The sequence below is a fragment of the Engystomops pustulosus genome, chromosome 1 (assembly GCF_040894005.1).
Source record: "Engystomops pustulosus chromosome 1, aEngPut4.maternal, whole genome shotgun sequence".
NCBI classification, from domain to species: domain Eukaryota; kingdom Metazoa; phylum Chordata; class Amphibia; order Anura; family Leptodactylidae; genus Engystomops; species Engystomops pustulosus.
This window is the reverse complement of record NC_092411.1, coordinates 75126531-75153721: the sequence shown is the minus strand read 5'-3', so window position 1 is coordinate 75153721 and position 27191 is coordinate 75126531. Positions and strand designations below refer to the sequence as shown.

Below are 27191 nucleotides of genomic sequence, written 5' to 3'. Positions count from 1 at the left end.
TTTCAGAAAGTCTTAAAGCTATTAAACTAATTGATAATTGCCTGTATACTAGTAGATATGTCAGCTGTATATCCTATCCTACATAATTACAACAGTTTGATGTTAAAGGGGTTGGCCTTTTACCTGGCTGATGATAAAAAAGATCGGAGGCTTTTAATAGATGTCTATTGGTAAATTACCTAATGTCCTGCCCCTCCCCCCACACCCTTTTAACCATCCTCCAGCCTCTTAGAATATCTGCCACATGACCAGTATCTGAATCACTTTGAAACCAGGGTATAAAACTGGGCTACAGCCTGCATCAGAAACTGGTGTGTGGTGTAATAGGCGGGAAAGTCTTGTGCACAAGTATAACCCCCCTATAGTTGCAAATTCTGAAGCTCTGATACAAAATGTAGGCCTTTTATGGAAGTCATGATAGTAGTAATCTACGCACTTATTTGTCAGCCTCAAAAGTTTGACCTATTTTCAGCATACAGGCGGTCCCCTAATTAAGGACACCCGACTTACAGACAACCCATAGTTACAGACGGACCCCTCTGCCCACTGTGACCTCTGGTGAAGCTCTCTGGATGCTTTACTATAGTCCCAGACTGAAATGATCAGCTGTAAGGTGTCTGTAATGAAGCTTTATTGATAATCCTTGGTCAAAAATTTTGAAACTCCAATTGTCAGTAGGACAAAGGAAAAAAATTTGTCTAGAACTTCAACTATAAAATATACAGTTTCGACTTACATACAAATTCAACTTAAGAACAAACCTCCGGACCCTATCTTGTATGTAACCCGGGGACTGCATGTATTTTCTTATAGCAAATGGCCTATACTATACAATAATATAAAGGACAAATATGTGTAGAATTTGTGGATAGTAACAGCTGCTGAATTGGACTAAATTCAGAAGTGTTTTAAATAAACAGATTTCCCTGAATACTGAATAAGTGAAAGGAAATCATTAGAGAACTCTTGGTGGGGTAAAGAAAAGCTTCCATGGTTTGTTATTTGATGTCACTTGCAGCCAGGATAACCTTGAAAAGGAACTCCCATCAGAGCCAGAGATATCTTTAAAACATCTCCATTCTCAGAGATACAAAGCAGCTTTCACTGTCTTCACTGGCTTTGAATCAGAGGTGAAATAGAAGTATGTCGGATTTCAATGAATACCAGGAAGTAATGCTGCCAGAAATATAAAGAAAACAAGTACAAACGTATAATCCTTTTACTCTTTCTAGCAGAAAATATACTTAATGTGTGATTTTAATCTCCACTACAATGAATCCCTTCAAATCTCTAAGAGAAACATTAGAAAGTACATTTCCATCACTTCTAGTGGGTCATTTGTAACGTCTTCTCAGTTATCTGACAGCCAGGACCATAAAGCATTACATATTACAGAAAATCTCTAAAATGTCATTTATTCATATAAATACATGTAGGGAAGGTTTAGTATTAATAAAATAAGGGGATTAGAAAAAGGTGATTGCAAAATACAGGTTTCTGGGCTGTATAAATATGGTGTGGACACTTAACCATACATTTTCTTTTATGTAGCCCCTTTATATGTAGCTACTGACTACTCAACCTAAACATTTAACCATAATGCAGTAAAACGTCCTGAATTTTTGGCACTATACTGAAGTGCAAGAATTTTGGGATCCTTGCCTAGTTGCGTAGTTTAAAATAATGAACTTAAAGGACACCTGTCATCAGGTCATTAGTCCTGTCACCACTACGTGTTGAAGCAGCTCCCAAGGATTCCATTCCAGCCTTTATCTAGTCATTTCATACATTAATCATTCTAAAATCATCTATTCTTTATTATGTAAATGAGGCTAGTCACACGGTCAGAGGCAGTGATGTCACCACTGTTTCCCATCCCCTCCCCCCCTGCTCATATCTGTGTGTAATATATAGTAAAGCATTGCTAGTGTCTGTGCTTTACCTGCTGACATGCTCTCCCTCCTATTACACGTGTGAGAGACAGACATCAGCTACAGAGAGACAGACATCTGCTATACACATGTGAAAAACACTGACATCAGCTTTATAAATACCTTAAATGTTTTGTTATACACATGGCTGCTTCCTGTAACAGTTGTATCTTATACACACACAGGCAGCAAGGGGTGTGGCTGCCAGAACCAGGAAGCACAAACAGGAGCAAACACCAGCATCATTATACATGTTGTCAGTCAAGCACTGGGGGTGTGGCTATGTCACCCACTCATGAATAAGCTGGACAGCAGAATATGATAATGATTCATTGCACCTCTCTCATGGCATTTGCATACAGCTTTAGAACCTGATTGCTTAAGTTTACAGGCATGGAGATGGACAATGTAGAGATAGGGCCAATGCTTTCTAATGACAGTTTATGAACATGTATTTAGTTTTGGGGGTTAATTTGCCGGATGGGTCCTCTTTAAAGATGTGAACATGGTTCTTGGAAAACTTCGTATTTCCAGTCGAAAAATAACATACAGCAGAGAGCAGTGCAAAATCATAACACAACTATTGTACTATAATGGAAATGTAACTGTTACATTTGACCATGTACTGCTCTACACAGCACATTTCAATATGGACACTGTATAAGCAATAGGTACTCAGTGTAGTAATGTGATTATCTTGAAGTTATAACCAAGCATGTTGTTTAGGTATCTGGTCAGAATTTTAAGGGATTACAGTAGCTATATAGCTCTTATTTGTGAAAAATATACTTTGACTTCTATAATATTTCTAAGAGGCAAACCATTATGGTAGCCCCTAAAATGCAGCTTTTGGTTTGTCCATGAAAGATAGTTTTAAAATTTTAATCCCCTAGTAATGTTTATACAATAAAGATAATTTTTAATACCCTCACTTTCCATTTTACTCAGTTTTAGCTCTTATAACTCAGTGATGGTCAGTGTAAAATTCCAGAGTGTGGGTGGGGATTCTCTGAGCAGACACTTCATGATACCTCTAGTGCTATGAGATGTCATGTGCTGACAATGTGCCTAGATTATCAGGGATAGGGTTTATCTACACTTTTATTTAGCTTCTGAACATTCTAGTATCTGACACGTAGAAAAAGTGAGATGAGGCAGATGAGAGATCCATGAGATGGATATAAAACACAATGACACTGTCAGCTCTGCTAACTAACCTAACTAACACATAGAGTCTGCTCTGTTATTTACCTTCCTAGATCTTATCTATCTGAAGCTGGTAGAGGAAGTCTCTGCACATTGCTACTTGCGGGCATTAAGTGTCTGATATGTTCTTGTAATGCTGGGGGGAGGGAGGGCAGGAGGTAGAAAGCACTGCATTGTGCAGACAAGAGAAGCTTTTCATGAGCAGAATCCAACCATAAGATTTATGGTCAGATCCCGGGAAAATCAAACTTGCAAATACTGGGACTGATAGAAAGAGGTTGAAATTCTAATCTGTGCAATGCTGTGCTTTTGTTAAAAACACTGAATTAGAGAAAATGTTATTTTATTATCCTGAGTATATTTAATAATCTTGTCTTTGTGGGAATACCACTTTATGCAGCTCGCCTGGGCAATGTACAGCCTGTGGGCCACATCTGGCCCTCTAGTTATATATATGGCCCCCCGTGTGTATAAGTTACCATATTTTTCATACAGTCATGTTTATGAATCCATAAAAAATTACTGTCTGTTGGGCATTTCTATGGAAACATAGATATAGCCTTTTTATGATGTATTTCAAGTTGTATTTTTTGACTTAGTAGTCAATTAAAAATTACCAAGAATATCCCTTGAGACAGATCTTCAAGACGGGTGCAGAATTAAGAAGTCTTTCTTCTTCCTTCAGCCCCCACCACCAAAATAATAAAATAAAGGCTGTATAATAAGGCTATAAAGCATAAAACTAACATCTCTAACACGTCTCTTCTTAAACTGTTTTCATTAGCTTCCTCCTGCAGATGAGCTCTGACAGTGCTGTGTTCTAGCTACGGGGTATATCATTGACTGATATATTCACAAGGGCGAACTCCACATGAAGACTGAGAAGCAAGTCAATGACAGAGATAGAAAATACTCTGGTAACTTGTATTAATTGGATGGATACTGAGCTCAATAAAATGAAGCTAATTAATGAGGTTACAGCAGTGATAAACATGTCAGTGCTGTACCAGGCCTGGTATCAAATATATGTCCCCAGGGGGCATCAAAACTGTGTTGTGCTTTAGTGTAACAGATATATAACTTGTTATTCTAAAATTAATTGTTTATGCTGTGTACTTAATTTCTTTCTATCAGTTTACATACTTTATGCATATGTGGGGCATTGAGCAGATGACTGACACGTCTGCCAGAGCTCCATGCTTCCATTAAAAGACATTAAAATGATTAAAAAATAAAATGAAAACAATTCAGCTTCACAGTATGAAAAATACCTGAGCAACAAATAAAAATATATTAATATCTATCAATTATTGAATCCAACATTTAATGAACTGGAAATGCTGAAAGAACTTTTCCCCTGACAATGAACAGCAAATGAACTTCAATTAGTCTAGGGACATTACGCTAGAAAGACACCGCTGCTCTACCCAATTACTTTGTGTCCCCTCCCTTCCAAGTAAGGGAACACACGGATTCCTATGGCAATGAAAGTGATTTACCGTAATACATTTCTATGTAATTTAGGTGCCACTGTAATTAAATAGCTGTAATGTATTCATGTATCAGTAGCTAAGCTTTAATCTTGCGTATTTCTCCATCAATATCTACAATGGTGTACGGATGGGGGTGTACAAAATGACTATTTAAAAAAACACAATATTCTCATTCTGATACAGGTACATTATACACTCACCGGCCACTTTATTAGGTACACCATGCTAGTAACGGGTTGGATCCCCTTTTGCCTTCAGAACTGCCTCAATTCTTCATGGCATAGATTCAACAAGGTGCTGGAAGCATTCCTCAGAGATTTTGGTCCATATTGACATGATGGCATCACACAGTTGCCGCAGATTTGTCGGCTGCACATCCATGATGCGAATCTCCCGTTCCACCACATCCCAAAGATGCTCTATTGGATTGAGATCTGGTGGCTGTGGAGGCCATTTCAGTAAAGTGAACTCACTGTCATGTTCAAGAAACCAGTCTGAGATGATTCCAGCTTTATGACATGGCGCATTATCCTGCTGAAAGTAGCCATCAGATGTTGGGTACATTGTGGTCATAAAGGGATGGACATGGTCAGCAACAATACTCAGGTAGGCTATGGCGTTGCAACGATGGTCAATTGGTACCAAGGGGCCCAAAGATTGCCAAGAAAATATTCCCCACACCATGACACCACCACCAGCAGCCTGAACCGTTGATTCAAGGCAGGATGGATCCATGCTTTCATGTTGTTGACACCAAATTCTGACCCTACCATCCGAATGTCGCAGCAGAAATCGAGACTCATTAGACCAGGCAATGTTTTTCCAATCTTCTACTGTCTAATTTCGATGAGCTTGTGCAAATTGTAGCCTCAGTTTCCTGTTCTAAGCTGAAAGGAGTGGCACCCGATGTGGTCTTCTGCTGCTGTAGCCCATCTGCCTCAAAGTTCAATGTACTGTGCATTCAGAGATGCTCTTCTGCCTACCTTGGTTGTAACGGGTGGCGATTTGAGTCACTGTTGCCTTTCTATCAGCTCGAACCAGTCTGCCCATTCTCCTCTGGCCTCTGGCATCAACAAGGCATTTCCGCCCACAGAATTCTCTGGAAACCCTAGAGATGGTTGTGCGTGAAAATCCCAGTAGATCAGCAGTTTCTGAAATACTCAGACCAGCCCTTCTGGCACCAACAACCATGCCACGTTCAAAGGCACTCAAATCACCTTTCTTCCCCATACTGATGCTCGGTTTGAACTGCAGGAGATTGTCTTGACCATGTCTACATGCCTAAATGCACAGAGTTGCCGCCATGTGATTGGCTGATTAGAAATTAAGTGTTAACGAGCAGTTGGACAGGTGTACCTAATAAAGTGGCCGGTGAGTGTAAGTAGCTACATTAAAATCTTAGAACTTTTTTTTAACCAACTTGAATGAAACCAATAAATCCAAAGTAAAAATATATAGAAAATTCTATCATTTTGTAGAGTTGGTGGGCAAAACTATTGGTCTCCTTGGTTAGATATTACTAAGAGCTTTGGGAAGATTTAACTGGTTAAGGACCGGGCCCTTTCCTGTTTTTTCATTTCCATTTTTCATTCCCCACCTTCAAAAATCTATAACTTTTTTATTTTTACATGTAAAGAGCTGTGTGATGGCTTGTTTTCTGCGTAACAAATTGCACTTCATAGTGATGGTATTGAATATTCCATGACGTGTACTGGGAAGCGGGAAAGAAATTCCAAATGCACTGAAAATGGGCTTGGATATTACAGCTTTCACTGAGCGCCCCAAATGACATGTCTACTTTATTCTTTGGGTTGGTACGATTACGGGGATACCAAATATGTATAGGTTTTATAATGTTTTCCTGCATTTAGAAAAATTAAAACCTCCTGTACAATTTTTTTTTTTTAATTTTGCTTCTGGCGCTAATAACTTTTTTATACTTTGTTGTACGGAGCTGTGGGTGATGTCATTTTTTGCGAAATTTGCTAATATTTTCAATGATTTCATTTTTAGGACTGTACGACCTTTTAATCACTTTTTATAGATTTTTTTTATATTTTTCAAAATGGCAAAGAAATGTATTTTCGACTTTGGGCGCTATTTTCCGTTACGGTGTTAAATGCAGTGAAAAACCGTTAATACATTTTCGGACGCGTCGATACCTAATGTTTTTATAATTTTTACTGTTTATTTATATTTATGTCAGTTATAGGGAAAGGCCGGTGATTTGAATTTTTAGGTTTTTTTATTAGAATTTTTTTTTTAACTTTTTTTTATTTTTAAAACTGGCCTAAATGTTGTGCACCACATATAAAATGTTTATCCAACAAAAGGTGTGGTTTATCAGAAAGAATTTGTCTTGCCTACACTAGGGTTAGGGGATTTTGGGGAGCCTTTGATAACTACAATTTTGCCTACTTGTACCAAGGCCACAGCTAAAAGCTGGAGCATGTTGCCACTTTTATTGTAACATCACCTCCGGCTTCTGTGTATGTACAGAGACTAGCAGAGATAGAAGGCATGGTGTATGGTGAGTATAGGTGGTTTATTATTTATACATTATTCTAGTCCCCCTTTAAATCTCAGCGGAATTTGTGTCTGTTAACAATACAAAAAGAAGCTCAATGAGGTATCAAATTACACAGGGGAAAGGGGCTGATTGGATCAAAGCAGCTAAGACTCCACCCATCACCTCTAAAACAGATTAGGATGAGCAGACCCTTTAAAATTTGTCTGAACCTGAATTTAAAAAATCTTTTCAGGTTCGGATAACAAACCTGGACCCAAACCTCCACATGGACGGTGCTGGAACTGATCATGGGTGTCAACTCTTTAAATAAATTTACCACATTTTTTCCGCCATTTTGGGGTGGGTCATTGCTCCTGATTACATCATTGGTGAGCAACAAAACTCCCCAAAATGGCAGCGCCCTGTCAGCGTGGGCTGAGCAATTTAGAATTTAGATGTCACTGGTGACTTTGCCAGTGGCATTTGAAGATTTAAAGCCAACAGACATTAACACGGGTAGTAGAGGGGGGGGCCGTTTGTAAAATTTGTGGTTTGGTTCCTCTCTACACTAATTACAGATACAAACTGCTTAGTAAAAAACTAAAAGGCATATCGGGGCACATTTAATAAGGGTCTGAACACCGCATTTTCGTCCAGTTTCCAGACATTTTACCGTTTTGCCCTGAATTGCCCCTGGTTTTTGGCGCACGGGATAGGATTGTGGCACATCGGCGCCGGCTTACATGCGACACAAATCGGGGAGGGGGGGCGTGGACGTCGGACAACCCAACTGATTCGGACAAACCGCAGAATTTAAAAACCAAATTGTGTCGCAAGATCAGCACTCACATGCACTGGGAAGAAGAAGGTGAACTCCGGCAGACAGAAGCGGGAGAAGTGTCACATACAGGAAATTGGACGTACAATCTTAGTGAATCGCGGCAGAACCAAATCCTTGTCGGACATTCCAAATTGGTGTTGTCAACGGGACAAATAAGTAAATGTGCTCCATTATGTCCACAAACAGCACACACCGGATTACTGATTTTCTTTTAAATGTGTGACACACTATGAGCGAACGGTTCCTAGTCTCCTAAATATGACTGCTTGAATTGAATCCGTGTTTTTAGTACTCTAAAAATGCTTTCCCACTACCAATAACATAGTGATGCCAGTATAAGTTGCAGTCTATGTTGTTATAAACCTTCTTTTAGATGGGAATGGCAGGAGACACCAGTCTGTCTTTCTATTTAAGTGCTGTGTTTTTCACCCAGAACATCCTTTCATGAGTATCACATAAAGTGACTGCTTTGACATCCTACTCCCAGAACACTTATATCTCTTCTTCAGGGTGCTGTGATCTGGCAATATTTCTTTCTAGAGCAACAACCTTGTTTTTTCCCTATGAATAAAAAGCATCTGCCTTAGAATATGTCCTCTGCTCCTTATTTTTCTTTTTTCACATCATTCAGTTTGGCGATTTGTTGCATTAGGAATTATAGAAAAAGCACACATTGGCTGTACAGTTCTCATCCACTGCCTTCCAGAAGTTAAATCATCAAAGTATGAATCATAAATGTAATTTCCACATCGGTATGGCTTCCTGTGGGGCTGATGAGGTAAAGATTATTATATCAGCATATGGAGCTGACTCAAACTATGAGCAGAGTAAGTCACATTACATTTATTACCAAAGTAAAGGACAAGTGTGTCATTACTTTCTGATAATAGAAACCAGTGTGGTAGGAGAGCAATATCTGGGTATCCGTGCGTTACCATGGATTATCCAATTACATGTCACAAGAGACCATCTGACGAGCGTTTCCATAGTGATCTGCACACAGCTATTTCAATTAGTAAACAGCCTAGAAGAATGACTTTATTTTATAAATGTAGGTGGATAAAATGTAGCAGTTGTTATATAGATGTGTGTAAAATGATGTGATAATCAGATAAGCAGCAACAAACCAAAAGTTATAGGAACAAGTACATGTCAACAAGACAGCATTAACTAAGACGGGCAGATATGCAAAAGGTGAAAGGTGAGTCTAGCCTTTCCTTTCTGCTAATGAGAGGTGTTGTCACTGCAGAGTGGGCTTTAAGTCCAAATGCGCTGAAACATTGAGGGCGCTTTCACACCATGCTTTGCGTGAAGTTTTTTGATGCATTTTTGATGCATTGCAAATGCTTGAGCCTTGATCACATGCTAAGGTTACATTGCGTTTCCACTGCGCGTTTCCACTGCGCGTTTCCACCGACATGTTAACAGAATATTTTCGTTTTGCACCGATTTTCCCTGTATTGCCCCGGGTTTTTGGTGCACGCTATCGGATTGTGGCGCATCGGCGCCGGCATGCACGTGACGGAAATTGGGGGGTGTGGTCGAACGAATTCGGAAAAACCGCCGCATTTTTTAATAAAAAGTGTTGCGGGACACGCGCTTACCTTCATCCAGGATGGCTTGGTGAACTCCAGCGCGTTCCGATGCTCTTCAGCGCAGCAGCGCCACCTGGTGGACATCAGAGGAACTGCCTTAGTGAATCCCGGCCGGACCCGAGTCCTCCACAGAGAACGCGCCGCTGGATCGCGAATGGACCGGGTAAGTAAATCTGCCCCAATGTATCGTGTGAAAGCACCCTGAGGCATTGTTTGAGGAAACAGGTCCTCACCCTGTTCAGTGCAGAACTGGATGGAAACATCAGCTGCAGTGCTGAATTAATCACCCCTGGAGATTCTATGTTTTATCCTGCTCTCTTTTTCAATTGTCATACAAGGGTGACCAACATTCTGTGGAAACTTGAAAGAGTATGTGATTTTGTAAAGATACTACATTTTGTAAAGATTCTAGAAATCACAGACTTGGAACAACCCTTTTGACCTTCACCTGGACAAGCTGTTACTGAAGTGTTTCTGCCACTTTGGAACAGCGCGCCATTTTTGCAAGGCAGTGAAAACTGGAAAGTTAGGCACCCAGTTAAATTGGGGTTGTCACCAGGTGGTAGATTAACACCAATAACTTGCAGGTATCTGAGAGTGTTTTCTAATTTTGGTTGGTGGTATTTTACAATGATCTCAATTACATTATTATACTCTGCTTAAGAATCTAAACAATTTATGAAATAAGCGAAAAATACTGCTATTTTACTTGTGTTAGGATATATTCACACAGGACTATACAATGACCTTGGCATTTGGGAAATTGTGTGTTGTTCTTCACATAAGTGTATGTGCATTCATACACAGTACTGTACCACCGGTAATGTTAGTACTTGCCTCTGAACATCTAATGAAAGTCAATGAAAGCAGTATAACGTAGCTTAGTAAAATGAAAATATTCATAATACATACCACTATGACAAACAAAGCAGGCGCCACAAATGCCCATATAGCTCCTTTCTCCAGAGACAGCCAGCAACTGGAAAATGATAAGTAAATACGTTAGATTAAACCTACAATTTGCCCATTGAAACATAATCTCCGCTCCATTTAGACCTGTTACTATCACTTAGCATTCTCTATCAGTGCCGAATGAAGTATTTAAGTATCCTAGTCATCTTCATTTCTTCAAATATTATTACTTGGTGATTTAACATTTTCTCAATTGCTATCCTGAGATTGTCATTTGTATGCAAACAGGAAGAATGAGAAGATTCATCAGCAGTGTATGGCTGCTCCTTCTATTGTTCTGTAGGAATTGAAGACAATGGTGGCGGCAACACTAATGACACTCTATCAGCGGTTGTATTGTGTTATTATTAGCAGAGAGATCATTAACATGTGTAGCCACTATAGTGGTACTCTTTACAGGAGGATTCACTCTTTGGACACTTCACTGTGTTTTGGAGAAAATTCCCAAATCATAGTAGACTTCATTGCAATTTCCTGCCACTGATTTAAATTCTTTTCAGTTACTGGATATAAAACACTGAAAATGAAAAATATTTTAGTCCATTCTGGGGTAATGGAGCTGCCAAATGTGTCGCTCTTGGATATTATTAATAGAACTACAAAGCACAGCAGGGGCGTAACTACAGGGGTAGCAGTCATAGCAGCTGCTAAGGGGCCCAGACCACATAGGGGCACATTTACCTGTGTAGTGTGCAGGGTGTACCAGATTTGGGATTTCTGGAGCCCGTTCTACATGAATCTGGCACCCCATGCACTGCCCCGACAGAGTGCATCACTTTTTTTGGGTGCACCATTAACATAGGTCGTACAACACATTTTTGTCAAACTTTGCATGTTTGTTAAATCTGGCGCACTGGAACGCCCCCTTGAGTGCAGAAATTTGTGTCGCGAGAAGCATGTTGCACCCGTGCCAGAATACCGTCATGTGCAACACAAATGTGACGCAAGAACTTCTGAAATGTGCAGACACATGAGCAACTGGCGCACGGTCCTTTGAAAATGTGCCATATTTTTCTCTCTGTGCTTTTTAAGTGGTTTTAATGCATACCAATAAACTTATGAAATATTTTATATTGAACATTGATTAGCCTGTTACAGAACAACATAGAATACACTTTCACAATTCACACTTAATTTTACTAGGGTCGGGAGGAGTTCCTTTATGTTAAGAGTTGCAGAATCCCTATTATTTTAGTCTTACCAATATCATTGCATTCTCTTATACCCTAGAAAAGCACCAAAAGAGTGTCAGAAACCCAGCAGTGCAAGAAAAGTGTCAGAATTACCAAGCTGCGTCCAGACTAAGTGACCAAAAAGGAGCAACATTGTGGTGCTGACACTTCAAACATATGGTGCACAAAGCAAAAACTGCAAAAAAAAAATTGATAGAAAGGATCTGCTTTTTTCCTTGAGAGAGAGTTATTCCTTATTTAAAGCTAAAACCTCTGACACCTCTGGACACTACAAAAAGCCTGAAGTTTCTATGACTTTTGTGATATTTTCCCTGACTGTGAGACTAGTTCATATAACTCTCCAGGGGATCTTACTTTATGCTAAGAACTAATTTTCTGCTATTTCCTTAAAGACTTGAATTCCCCTTCCTGACTTACTACACCTTAAGCAGTTCTCCTGGATATATATGGAAAAGAACTCAAAGAACAGAAACTCAGAACAGAAACTGCTGTCGGGGACAATAATATTTCCAATAAAAGAATAGTTAAAACATAACAAGTTATTTCTTTACAAAGTTCTCCGTTTGCAGAGTTCTCTGTGGAGTCAACAGGACAAAATCCTTTTCCAATAAAGAGGGAAATGATTTAGCATACAGTGTGCAAAGAGAGCACTGAAAGCAAAGTATAATACATATGCAGAAGGCTTCATGTTTCTTTGTACTAGAAAATATTTCAATAGCAATAAACAATGTATTTGTATCATTTATTGGGAAAGCGCCTCTTGTGGCTATTTGATAAACGATTGTGTTAATTCCTGGCTTTTAAACTTAAATCTAATAACTTGCAAGAGGTTTATTGTTTGTGCAGTGATGGAGTGGACTAATCTTATGTTCCCTAGGCATACATTCTTATGACACATGTGATACTCTGGCATGAAAAATGAATGCTTGGTGCCAGTCCACCAGCTATGAATTGCTTACAGTTAGAAATGAACTCATTTTTAGTTAACAATACAAGTCAAGTATCTTGGGGGGTTTAAGGTAAAAACAAAATTGTTAACCACACTTTTCTCTCTACTTAAGTAGCACAGCGTCAATTCTCAGTACATTGTTTATGTGCTATTAGCCTTAAAGAAATTGACCAGATATATCTAATCCTGAAGAAAGTTCCTTGAGTTACAAATCACCTTAGTCTTCCTTCTGAAACAGGGGCAGCCACATGGGAATTTATTAAGAGGTATAAAGAACTTTTTCACCTTGTAGGTGTTTTATAGTATTAATTAACATTGGCAAAGGAAAGCGAAAAATTAAAGCCACTTTGGTTGATACATTTTAAAGGATTACGGAATGAACAATTTAACATAAGTATGGAAGGAACTTACACATGGTCGGAGACTGCTGTAAGTGTATGCAGCAGGGCTAAGAAGTGAAAGGGGACTAAAAAGCTTCTGGAAGGGTTCTCAGGTGCTATGTCACATTAAGGGCTCATTCAAATGTCTGATTTTTTTCACTGCTGTCAAAATCTGCCCAGAGTTTCATTTTAAGCTTCTTTCTTTATATATTAGAAAACATTACTGTGATATATGTGGATCTGCACATGTAAACAGATTTTCTAAACCATTAAAGCATAATTTTGACAGCAGTTCTGAATGTATTGCTCTTAAGTTTAGCTGTCTGAGACCTGCAGTATTTTGTGTGACCCCCCATCTGTTCTCACACTCTGTGAAACCCAGACGTGCTGTCCATACTGCTTGAAAATATGGAAGTCTTGAAGGTCTCATTGATTTGCCCTACTTCACTTATTTACACAGCCCCATGGAGAGAAGGAAGGTGGGCAGCCCAGCACAGAGAAGACTGGATTTTTACGGAAAATATCCTCCAGACCGCAGCTGTGATTTCACTGCTCAGACTTTTTAAGAGAACTTTGCCAATTATTTCACCTGAAAATTATTACTTGAATGGAGTAAGGCTTTATTATCTTATTCAGCTTCTCTTTTCGGGTATTTCTTCCATTTGGTTAGGTGAGCCATTCAGATGTGTCTCGTGGGTCAATAATATATTTACACTACAGGGAAAAGGTGGAGGGGATTTCTCAATAGATTCATGAAAATTGGGGTACTTAAAGCGTAACCGTAATTTGAAATTTTTATAGTAGGTATGGGAGGATGTAGAGAACATTTTTCGAATGCAATTTATTAATAAATTTAGCTTTGTTTGAAAAAATAAAAATCAAGCTTCTCCCTCCCATAGATATGCGTATTCCAGCCTGTACAGTATGTGTCTATGGAGGCAGCATGAACTCACATCTAATCTCACTGTATTTGGTTAAACAACTCCTGTAGTGAGGATTAATCCCTTCACTTCCAGCTTGATGTTTAAAAATTATGCTCAAAGCATACTGCAGCCAGGGAGAGAGCAGAAAGGGTTAATACTCACAGCTGTGTAGAAAACAGGAGAAAAAAAAATGGAAATCCTGAGAAATCCAGGCTTTATTCATCTTGATAAGCGTCAGCCTGTCAGCACTGCCGCTGTACGCTTATCGGTGATGATGCCACCAGCTGCACTGAAAACCCGCTCTGACAACACGCTAGCAGCAGACCTGCAAGGCGTACAGCGCCAGTTCGGGCCACATGTCCAGCTTTGAAACCCAGTAGTTGTAGGGTGCTGTGTGATCATTCAGGATGATGGTATGGTCAGCTACGTACTCCCTCACCATCTTTCTGTAAAGATCAGCCCTACTCTGCCGAGACTGGGGACAGGTGACAGTGTCATGCTGGGGTGACATAAAACTGGCAAAGGCCTTGTAAAGCGTACCCCTGCCAGTGCTGGACAAGCTACCTGCTCGCCAACTCTCCCTTGCTACTTTTCCCGCAGAAGTACACCCTCTGCCGCTAGCGCTGTCAGAAGGGAAATACTCGTTCAGCTTGTGCACCAGGGCCTGCTGGTATTCATGCATTCTCACACTACTTTCCTCTCCAGGGATGAGAGTGGAAAGATTTTGCTTGTACCGTGGGTCCAGGAGAGTGAATACCCAGTAATCGGTGCTGGAATAAATTCTTTGAACGCGAGGGTCACGGGATAGGCAGCCTAGAATGAAATCTGCCATATGCGCCAGAGTCCCAACGCGCAAGAAATCACTCCCCTCACTAGCCTGACTCTCCATTTCCTCCTCCTCTTCCAACTCCTCTTCTTCTGCCCATAGACGTTGAACAGTGAAGGACTGAGCAATGCTCCCTTCTTCTGTCTCGCCAACATTCTCCTCCTCTCCCTCCTCATCCTCCTCCACCTCCTCCGATACGCACTGAAAAACAGACCGGAGGGTGCTTTTTCTATCAACAAGGGAATCTTCTTCCCCCATCTCTTGCGACGAGCGCAAAGCTTCCGACTTCATGCTGACCGGAGAGTTTTTCAACAGGCCAAGCAGCGGGATGGTGAGGCTCATGATGGCGGCATCGCCACTCACCATCTGTGTTGACTCCTCAAAGTTACTCAGCACCTGACAGATATCAGACACCCACATCCACTCCTCATTGTAGACTTGAGGAAGCTGACTGACCTGACTACCAGTTCTGGTGGAAGTTGACATCTGGCAGTCTACAATCGCTCTGTGCTGCTGGTAAACTCTGGATAACATGGTTAATGTTGAATTCCACCTTGTGGGCACGTCGCACAACAGTCGGTGAGCGGGCAGTTGGAGGCAGCGCTGCGCTGCCCTGAGAGTGGCAGCATCTGTGCTGGACTTCCTGAAATGCACATAGATGCGGCGCACCTTCGTGAGCAAATCAGACAGATTGGGGTATGTCCTGAGGAACCGCTGAACTATGAGATTTAACACATGGGCCAGGCATGGCACATGAGTCAGTCTGCTGAATTGCAGAGCCGCCACCAGGTTACGGCTGTTGTCACACACAACCATGCCTGGCTTCAGGTTCAGCGTTGCCAGCCACAGATCAGTCTGCGCCGTGATGCCCTGTAATAGCTCTTGGGCGGTGTGCCTTTTATCGCCTAGGCTCAGCAGTTTGAGCACCGCCTGCTGTCGCTTAGTGACGGCACTGCTGCTGTGCCTAGAGCTACCGACTGATGGCGCCATGCACACGGATGGTAATTCGGAGGAGGAGGTAGAGGAGGGGTGGGAGGAGGCATAGTAGGCCTGAGAGACCTGGACCGAGGTAGGCCCCGAAATCCTCGGCGTCGGCAGTATATGAGCAGCCCCAGGGTCAGACTCAGTCCCAGCCTCCACCAAGTTAACCTAATGTGTCATCAGCGATATATAGTGGCCCGGCCCGGCAGCCCTTGTCCACGTGTCCGTGGTCAGGTGGACCTTGTCAGAAACGGTGTTGGTCAGGGCACGGGTGATGTTGTCTGACACGTGCTGGTGCAGGGCTGGAAGGGCACATCGGGAAAAGTAGTGGCGGCTGGGGACTGAATACCGAGGGGCGGCCGCCGCCATGAGGTTGCGAAAACCTCGGTCTCTACCAGCCTATAGGGCAGCATCTCCAGGCTGAGTAATTTGGAGATGTGGACATTGAAGGCTTGGATGTGTGGGTGAGTTGCACTGTATTTCCTCTTGCGCTCCAGCGTCTGGGGTATAGAGAGCTGGACGCTGCGCATGGTGACATTGGTGGACGCTGTGGAGGATTGTGGAGGCGAAGGTGTGGTTTGTGCTGGGGTCCTGGGCAGGGGGCTGACTAGCAGAGGCAGCAAATGACACAGCGGAAGGAGCTGTGGTGGACCCGGCTGGAGGTGAATGGCCTTGGTTCCATTAAGTGGGGTGTTTAGCATTCATATGCCTGCGCATACTAGTGGTGGTTAAGCTGATAGTGGTGGAACCCCTGCTGATCCTAGTGTGGCACAGGTTGCACACCACAGTCCGTCGGTCATCCGGTGTTTCTTTAACCCCTTAACGCTCTGCGTCGTAGCTCTACGGCACAGAGGTATAAGGAGTGTATGAAGAGGGCTCACGGGCTGAGTCCTCTTCCTACAAAGGTGGGGGTTTTTGCATTTTGCAGAAAACCCCAGCGGCTAATAACCGCGGTCGGTGCTTGCACCAATCGCGGCTATTAACCCTCTCAACGCCGCCGGCAAAGTCGACGGCGGCGTTTAAAAGACGGCGGCCCCCAAACGTCATCGGGGGGCGGCGATCGGTTGCCATGGTAGCCTCGGGTCTTCTTTTGACACGAGGCTACATGGCTTCTGCAGGTTCGTTACAATGAGCCACAAAAATGACCTGCAAAAATGCCATATATTGCAATACAGAAGTATTGTAGTATATGTTAGGAGCAATCTGACCATCTAGGGTTAATGTACCCTAGATGGTCTAAGAAATAGTGGGGAAAAAAAAAAAAGCTTAAAAAATAAAAAAAAATTATAAAATATTAAAAATTCAAATCACCCCCCTTTCCCTAGAACTGATATAAAACATAATAAACAGTAAAAATCACAAACATATTAGGTATCGACGCGTCCCAAAATGCCCGATCTATCAAAATATAAAAACGGTTACGGCCGGCGGGGACCTCCAAGGAGGGAAATGGCGCCCAAATGTCCGAAATGCGACTTTTACACCTCTTTACATCACATAAAAAATGAAATAAAAAATTATCAAAATATCGCACAGACCTCAAAATGGTACCAATGAAAATGTCGGCTCATTTTGCAAAAAATGACACCTCACACAGCTCCGTGCGCCAAAGTATGAAAAAGTTATTAGCTTCAGAAGATGACAATAAATTTTTTTTCCTTTTTGTACACATTCGTTTAATTTTTGAAAATGTATTAAAACACAATAAAACCTATATAAATTTGGTATCACCGCGATCGCACCGAACCAAAGAATAAAGTAGGCATGTTTTTTGGAGCGAAGAGTGAAAGTCGTAAAAACTGAGCCCACAAGAACGTGATGCACGTGTGTTTTTTTAAAAATTTTTCCACATTTGGAATTTTTTTTCAGCTTTGCAGTACACGGCATGTTAAAATAAATAACATTACGGGAAAGTAAATTTGTTACGCACAAAATAAGCCCTCACACAGGTTTGTACACGTAAAAATGAAAAAGTTATGGATTTTTGAAGTTGGAGAGCGAGAAATGAGCGGAAAAACCCTGCGTCCTTAAGGGGTTAAAGCACCTCCAGACTTCAGAAAATCTAGCCCTTGCCACGGAAGCTTCACTACGTGAAACATTTGGCGCTGATGCACCAGCTCTGGCCCTGCTTCTCCATCTGGCCCCACCACTGCCTCTTCCAACCTGTTTTGGTATAGGACTCGCCTCCGTCTCACAAGCACTGTGTTCACCCGGCCTATCAACCCAGCTTGGGTCTGTCACCTCATCATCCTCCGATCCTTCAGTCTGCTCCCCCCTCGGACTTCCTGCCCTGACAACCACTCACCACTGTCTGACAACCATGTCTCCTCATCGTCCGACACCTCTTTACACACTTTTTCCACTGCATCAAGAAGGTCATCATGACCCACAGACTGAGACCGGTGGAAAACCTGGGCAACATGAAAAAGCTCAGCAGCAACCGGACAAGTGGTTTGTGACTCTGGGAAGGGTCCAGAAAACAGTTTCTCAAAGTATGCCGGTTCAAATGCCAAATTTTCCTGGTAGGCAGCAGAGTGGGGGAAAGGAGGTTGAGGTGGAGGAGCTGGAGGAGTGCTCACATGTGTAACATGGGTGGACTGCGTGGAAGACTGACTGGTGGACAAATGGCTAGAAGCTTTGTCCGCAATCCACGACATGACCTGTTCGCATTGTTCTGGCCTCAACAGTGCTCTACCACGAGTCCCAGTAACTTGAGACATGAAGCTAGGGAGTGTAGCTCTGCACGTTCCCCTGCTCCCTCATCAGCAGGTGGTGTCTCACCCCGCCCACGGCTTCTGACCCCTGCAGTAGTTGGACGCCCACGCCCTCGTCCTCTACCCCTAGCCCTCGGGTTCAACATTTTCAAAATTAAAGTCTATTATATCGACAAAACAGAAATATAAACTGTAAATTTTTTTTGTGGTTTTTTTTTTTTTTTTTTTTTTTAATTTTTTGTGTGCTTTTTATTTTTTTTGTAGAACAAAACATGCAGAAGAAATCACACAGCAACCACAGAAGATGATGATTGCTATTGATGATTGCTATGGCTAGTTTCTAACCTACACTGACAGCACACAACAGGATTCTGTGCTGTGCCTGTGACTTTCAGTTTTGAAAAAAAAAATAAAAAATCGGCAGACTGTGCCCAATTCAATCAAACCCCTGCAAATTTTCCCTGCAAATTTTTCACAATATGGTGCTAGCTGGACTACTAGTGCCAGCAAGCCCAGCCACAAGCAAATAAAAAAAAATAAAATATAACGCTATTTTAGCCCTAAGAATTGCTGTTAGGTTCTTGTAGAATCACTCCTGCCTAACACTAATCTAATAGAACACCCTAACGCTATCCCTGACCAGCAGCATCTCTATCCCTAATGGCATCCAGACAGAGAATGATCCGACCAGTGCGGGCAGGGGCTAGTATATTCCAGGGTCATCTGATCAGGCCAGCCAACCACTACTATCGACATGTAAGTGTACCACGTGGTGCTGGGTGTAGTGCAGAGTCTCCTGGCTTGTGATTGGCTCTGTTTCTGGCTGCCAGAAATCTAAACGTCGCAAGATGACATTTTCTCGAGCGAGCGAAATACTCGTGCAAGAACCAAGCAGTTGCGAGTATGCTAATGCTCGAACGAGCAGCAAGCTCGGACGAGTATGTTCGCTCATCTCTAATTCAGATATTTCCTTTACACATTCATAAAGAATATTTAACATTCTAGTTGCAAGTCCAATAATGGATGAAGTGCTGTAGTTATATAGCACTTATTCTTACATACAAGAGTCACATGAAAGGGTACATGGCAGGGAGCTATAGTATGACAATATAGGGCTGGTCACCAAGTTATTTACAACTTCTTAAAGGGCTTAAAGGGAACCTGTCACCACATTTGCACATATATAGATAGTGACAGATTCCTACAGAGCCTTTATTAACTGACTGACACACCTTTTTTAGCTAAAAATTGTTTTTCTTAAATATAAATAAATCACTGTTTATCTAATATTACCTGGCATCAAAGGAGGCGTGTCCTGCTTGGCCAGCCCCTCCCATCTCATCCTTCCCATGCCTTATGCCTCCTTACTGGTCACAGTTCATGTCATGTGACCATAGTGACAACATCTTGGGTCCTTCTCTTAACAATAGCAAACTGTACCCCATGCATGTATCTGACCACATGAAGTCACAGCAGCCTCCATGGACCTCTACTCCTCTCCATCCTCAATGGAAGTTGCTGTGATTTCATGTAATCACATATATGGTGTATGGTTTGCTATTCTTAGAAGGCTAAAGTACCTACAATGATGTCACTGGTCACATGTATGACTGTAACACAAGGCACCGTGTAAAAAAATTTACACAATGGGGCACATTTCTTTACCCGGTGCGGAGGAGTTCATGAAAGTGCATTGTCCAACGACAATGCACTGTGCCGTGATTCAATAAGATTGTGTGCCTGATTTCCTGAATGTGTCGTTTCCCCGATCAGGTCCGCCGGGGTTCACCATCTTCCTCCCGGTGCATGTAACTGCATATCTTGTGACACAATTTTTAAGTTAAATCCCGCGGTTTGTCCGAATCCGTTGGATCGTCCGACGGCCCGCCTCCCGATTTGTGTCGAATTAAAGCCGCCGTGATTGCACCTAAATCCAATTGCATAATTAAGGTACAGTGCCCCACTGGCAGCTGATCTTAGCTTATATAGGGAAGACTTGTAACCCTTTATCAGCAGACATAAAAAAGTCACACATGGCCTTTTATATTGGTCTCACATACAATAACTGCACTAACTGACAGATTTATTATTCTGTTGGCTAGTGCAAGGCCAGATGTAATGGATAGCGACTTTTTAGATAGTTGCACAAAAAGTTTCAAAAATGACTCCAGTCCCTGATGTATATGGATTTATCATTCATCTCTAGTTGCTTCGCCAGTACAGAATAGTAAGAGTACCTTTCATGTGACTTTCATTTTGTTTTGAAAGTAGTAAAACTGCTGCATAGAAGAACAACACTGCTGAATAACACAGTGACACAGCCACATTAATATACTTTATGGCCAGCAGAGCAACAACGACAAACTTTAAATATTCGAAAGATGTCTGCCTCATGATAAATGTACCCCATTATTATGGAAAACAAAAAAGTCACACCAGACTCATCTCCAAAGGTTCCTGACATGGTGCTGTAGCTTTGGACTATATATCAGTAATTACATGTCTGGACATTAAACACTTACTTTTCGCCAACTCCGTAGCTGTCCAGTGCAGATGTTGCAGATACAATGCAGATAACTAAGGAAGAACCTGAAATAAAAGGATGTGTCAAGTTATCTGAATTATAGTGATAAACAATTTACTTAAACTGTATTTTTCACTCTCAATAATTCATCTTGAGCAAAAGCAGTCAAATAAAAACAACAACCGGGGTCATAGTAACAGACTAATAACAGTATTTAGTAGAATCTGTAAGAAAGACATTACTGCTGAAAGTACTGCATTTAACACATCAACTTTGAGCTTAAATATCACTTGTGTGTAATGGATACGATCTACTGTACATTGCCTTTTGTCTTAGGTTGTGTCCAGTGTATTTTCATGAAGTGTGTACAGCATAGTGCTTTCTTCCTACATATATGATGTACTTACTGGTCATCAAATACATGGACAAGCATACTTTGTGTATTGTACTATACACTCTAAATACATTGAACCATGAGATAAGGTTAGTTTAAGACATAGTAATAAAATAAAATAAAAATACCCCCGAAATCCCCAATGGCGCAGGAATTAGATTTCCCAAGATATGCACATCTTAAAATTAGGCTCCTCCTCTCAGCTCCTCTCTTTTCAGCTCATTTACATATGTTGAAGAGAAAAAATAAGACAGTACACCATATTTTGGAACAGACACTAGACCAAGTAATAGATGGTGCAAAGTAGGACTCAACAGTCATACACTGTGCCACATTTATCAGAACACCGATAGATCTGGTACAGCAAAAGACTAGCCTTGTCTAATTCTGTACTGGTGAAGCAACTAGAGATGAACGATACATCCCGTTCAGGTTGAGGGTCAGGTGTGCCCTGTGCTACCTAGACATTAAAATATGCCCCCCAGAGTGTGCTGGAATACCCTTTTCCCTCCCAACTTTCAACATTCACCTCTCTATATATAAGAAAGGAATTAAAAAATTATATAAAAGATGATCAGAATGGTTGAATTATGGGAAATTCAAGCAATTACTAAATTAGACCTGTCAGGAGAGCAATAAGGTCCTCTGTAAATGAACAAGAATAATAAATGACACATCTTTATGGCACAGAACTTATTATAGCAGAGAATTTTATTGTCAGGTGTCAAGAAGTTCACCTTCTGTATCTTCAAGGTACTGATGATTGTTAGGAGTGTGAGATCCATTTATTTCCTCACTATAGAAGCATGTTTCATCCCAAAGTCCTTGCACTGAACACTGTGGCAAACACTTAGTCGTGCCCTTTTGATTTGCTTTTGTAATTATTCAATACAGAATTTAACCTTGAGAGAATAGAAATGGCAGCGTTGTACTCAATGATAATCCTTCCCTGCGGGTGATATGCTTTAGTTCTTTCTTTAATATCTTGTAATGTAGCAGTTTTACAAGGACACTCTCTAATGTATAGAAGTTCTATGCACTATTCATCTCTGTGGTTCTTGATCACTTGATGAATCTGAACTGACTACATACACATGTGGGGCCGAATTCTGCCCTTCTGGCTTTGGCCCTTTAAATAAATCTGGTTGCACTGTACTAATGCTATGTTGACGACAGTCGCCAAACACGTAAAAAGTCTCAGCACATACATCGAGTGGGGGCTAGAGTCAACAATTCTTGTACAAACAGAAAATGGCATTACATTAATTCTTCCTAATGTGCAATATAGCCTAAACCAATTTAATGAGTTTGGCGGAAACAGGGTCTATGTCAAAATAACTTTACTTTGGTCTATGTTTACAACCACACCAAAACAACACTAACCCCAATTCTATCTATATACTGTGGATAAATATAAATTGTGCTTTGACCGAAGCCTTCACTGTAAGCTAGAAAAATGTTGTAAACCTCTGCTGTAAGAGGTCCATCAACACTTCAGATCTCCCATATGAGTATGTGGACTTGTGGAATGTGCAGTGCCCTCTATTCCACCTGCTTCACAGTAATCAGCAGCCTTCCCGGGATGTGCTACGGCTGCACAGCAGGACACTATATTCTATTTCATAGTTTAGCTTTTCATTGTAGGACCCGCACAGGCTGCTGAAGCTTTGTATAAGGTAATGTAGAAGAGACCTGTCAGGGAGACCCAGAATGGTTATGTGTAATGAATACCTTAGATGCTTGTAATGTTAATAATTCCCCAAAAAATAGTAGAAAAGGTTTTTGCATAAAACATAATCCCTTTTGGATACCATGTTTCCTGTTTGCTTCCGTATTTATTCTTCACTACTCTTGATACACTGGGGGAGATTTATCAGAAGTATCCGACAGCACAATTATTTTAGTTGCTCATGGGAACCAATCAGGGTTCAGCTTTCATTTTAAAAACTGCTTTGGGAAAGCTGAACTCTGATTGGTTGCAATTCGCAACTAGAACAGTTATGCTTTCAGACACTTCTGATAAATCTCCCCCAATAAGTCTTCCTCCCCCTCTGGCAGTTGCTTTTTCTCTCCATGCAAAATATGTTTTCTTAACTACACTGCCATACTACAGGGTCTCCGCAACTTCGGTAACAAGTTTTCTCTAGGGGCTCTTATCTGAATGATTGAACAAAGAGTCTACTGCTTCCTGTTCCACATAAACATTTAAGGGGTTGGCCACTTTACCGCATGTTTTTTGTAATGTGTGTGTTAGTATGGGGGGCAAGATATTAGGGAATTTAATTTACCAATATACATCTATTAAAAGTTCTGCTCCACTTTCTTGATACGTGAAGTGAGGCCTCCTGTCTCTTACTTCATCATCCAGATATTCCTGCCCAGAAAATGGCTGCAGATGTAGGGTCATGTGATCTTATCAGTCCATGAGCAATCGACCTGTCAGGACCTTATGATAGTTTTAATGAATATAAGATTACAATCCTGGCAGCGTGATTGCTCATGGAGAGATAGAGATCACATGGTCCTACATCTGAAGCTATTTTATGGACAGGAATATCTGGATGATGAGTTAAAAGACACAAGGTTCCACTTTGTATAGCAGGACAAGCGGAGCAGAACTAATAGATGTATATTGGTAAATTACCTAATATCCTGCACACACATTACAAAGTACATGAGGTAAAGTGGCCTCATGTCAGTAACAAATTTCTCCCTCTTTTTTTGATCTGGTCCAAGAGAATGATTGCATCCACCCCCTGAGGCTGCTCCTCTTATCTCCTGTGGCACAAAGCAATAAAATGGATTGTGTAAAGGGTTAATCAAAGACTACAGATCATTTATGTGTCCAGGCAGTCCTCTGGGTGGACATGCACAATGCTATGCAGGGCTGCCACTAGGAATTTTGGAGCCCTTGCACATACATTTCTTATTCTTATATGCCACATCACTAACATATGTTTACGGCTAACACGGGATTTAGACTTGAAAGTGTCCTACCCGACTTCTCGTGTTTTTTAATTATTTGACAGTTAGTGCATAAGAACAGTAATATAACAAGTCCTGTTATACAGAAACGATAACATAACTAAATGTATTATGTAGTTCTGTACAACAGTGTCCTATCTCAGGTTGCACCCATACCAGAATTTGGAATTCCATACCGATACTTAGAGTAGTATAACAATAATCATACAGCCAGATGGATTCTGATGCATAATATTTATATCACTTATTTGCTACAGATGAAAAATCTGCAGTGATAAAAATAATAAGAATCTTTATTTATATAGCACTTTCATATTCTGTAGCGCTTTACAAATCAAGTGATAAGTAGAGATGAGCGAACACTAAAATGCTCGGGTACTCGTTATTCGAGACGAACTTTTCCCGATGCTCGAGTGCTCGTCTCGAATAACGAACCCCATTGAAGTCAATGGGAGACTCGAGCATTTTTCAAGGGGACCAAGGCTCTGCACAGGGAAGCTTGGCCAAAGACCTGGGAACCTCAGAAAAGGATGGAAACACCACGGAAATGGACAGGAAACAGCAGGGGCAGCATGCATGGATGCCTCTGAGGCTGCTTAATCGCACCATTATGCCGAAATTATGGGCAACAGCATGGCCATGACAGAGTGACAGAATGAAGCTAGATAGCATGTAAAACATCCAATAATTGACCCTGACACTATAGGGGACGGCATGCAGAGGCAGAGGCAGCGGCAGCAGGCTAGAGAGTGGCATGGCGACATACCCTAATTGGACTCAGGCTTCAAACCAATGGGTGTCAGAGAGGAACCAAAGGAGGTGAGCAAGAAGCGCTCAAATAATATCGGTACATGATAAAAGTTTGCCAGTATATTTTGTGGATTACACAGCAGGGTGGCGACAAAGTTAACATGGAAGCCATGAAAACAACCCAAAATTCTGCCTGACACAGCTCGTTTGATAAGGGGACCATGTATGCTTACAGTTCATGCCAGTCGCTGCACTGGCTGCCAGTCTCCTTTCGAATACAGTTTAAAATAATAATAACCCTCATCCATAAAGCTCTGTATAATGCTGCACCCCCCTACCTCTCCTCTCTTATCTCAGTCTATCGCCCAACCCGTGCTCTTAGATCCGCCAGTGATCTTAGATTAACCTCTACCCTAGTGCGGACCTCCCACTCGCGTCTCCAAGACTTCTCTAGAGCTGCACCAATTCTATGGAATGCTCTGCCCTGGACTATCAGACTAATACCTAACCTCCAAAGTTTCAAACGTGCTCTTAAAACCCATTTCTTTAGGCAAGCCTATAACACTCATTAACTGCATGAAGTTTTAACTCTTCTACTAACCCGTCCTGTGTCGTCCTCCCATCTGTTATCCAGCAACCAACAGGCACCAGACTTCTCTGCAGTCCCATTCACCCTGGACCTGGTATATAAGATGACGGCTGAGTGGTTCAAGCGACAGCAATTCCATTTATTATATTTTTTTCTATTCCCTAAGAAGAATGGCTTGACCATTAAATATTCTTTTACCTCGTGTTACCCCATCATCTTCATAAACCGTAAGCTCTGGCGAGCAGGGACCTCACTCCTGTTGTTCCATACAAATGTTGTGCTCTGTTACATTACATTTGTATTTGTTTCCTATGATTTGTAAAGCGCTACAGAATATGATGACGCTATATAAATAAAGATTATTATTATTATTATTATGGAAGCAGTGAACTAGTAGTAGATTAAAGGTGCTGCAACTATGTTAGTTGGATCTTGGGATGGAGCTGGCGCTCTGCAGCCAGGCGAGCTTTTGCCAATCCAAGCCCCTGTCTCTAGGCTACTCCCCAAACAGCACTTCTAAGAACCTTTTGTATAAGATCAAGTGTAGTAGCGTTCTTATAAGTTTAGGATATGGCGGGTGAGGGGAATGTAAACAGATGCGCAAGAAGCGCTGAAATAATATCCCTAAATGGTAAAAGTTTGCAAGTATATTTTGTGGATTACACAGCAGGGTGGCGACAAAGTTAACAACTTTGATGTGGAATGCCCTGTAATAGCTCTTGGGCGGTGTGCCTTTTATCGCCTAGGCTCAGCAGTTTCAGCACCGCCTGCTGTCGCTTAGCGACGGCACTGCTGCTGTGCCTAGAGCTACCGACTGATGGCGCCATGCCCACGGATGGTAATTCGGAGGAGGAGGAGGTGGAGGAGGGGTGGGAGGAGGTATAGTAGGCCTTTGAGACCTGGACCGAGGTAGGCCCCGCAATTCTCTGCGTCGGCAGTATATGACCAGCCCCAGGGTCAGACTCGGTCCCAGCCTGCACCAAGTTAAGTGTAGTAGCGTTCTTATAAGTTTGGGATATGGCGGGTGAGGGGAATGTAAACAGATGCGCAAGAAGCGCATGATGCGCATGGAGCTGGCGCTCCGCTGCCAGGCGAGCTTTCGCCAATTCAAGCCCCTGTCTCTAGGCTACTCCCCAAACAGCACTTCTAAGAACCTTTTGTATAAGATCAAGTGTAGTAGCGTTCTTATAAGTTTAGGATATGCCGGGTGAGGGGAATGTAAACAGATGCGCAAGAAGCGCATGATGCGCATGGAGCTGGCGCTCCGCTGCCAGGCGAGCTTTCGCCAATTCAAGCCCCTGTCTCTAGGCTACTCCCCAAACAGCACTTCTAAGAACCTTTTGTATAAGATCAAGTGTAGTAGCGTTCTTATAAGTTTAGGATATGCCGGGTGAGGGGAATGTAAACAGATGCGCAAGAAGCGCATGATGCGCATG

General features: G+C 41.8%; 1 protein-coding gene across 2 annotated transcripts in view; it reads right to left on the bottom strand.

Moving 5' to 3' along the window:
• Positions 1-27191, bottom strand: part of ADGRD1 (adhesion G protein-coupled receptor D1) — a 430427-nt gene that overhangs the window by 60580 nt on the left and 342656 nt on the right. For both annotated transcript variants that reach the window (XM_072144407.1, XM_072144408.1), the window contains 2 exons: positions 21036-21102; positions 10488-10554 (listed from right to left, as the gene is read on the bottom strand). In XM_072144407.1, the coding sequence (XP_072000508.1) occupies positions 10488-10554; positions 21036-21102 (134 nt within the window). The remainder of the gene's footprint in view (positions 1-10487; positions 10555-21035; positions 21103-27191) is intronic.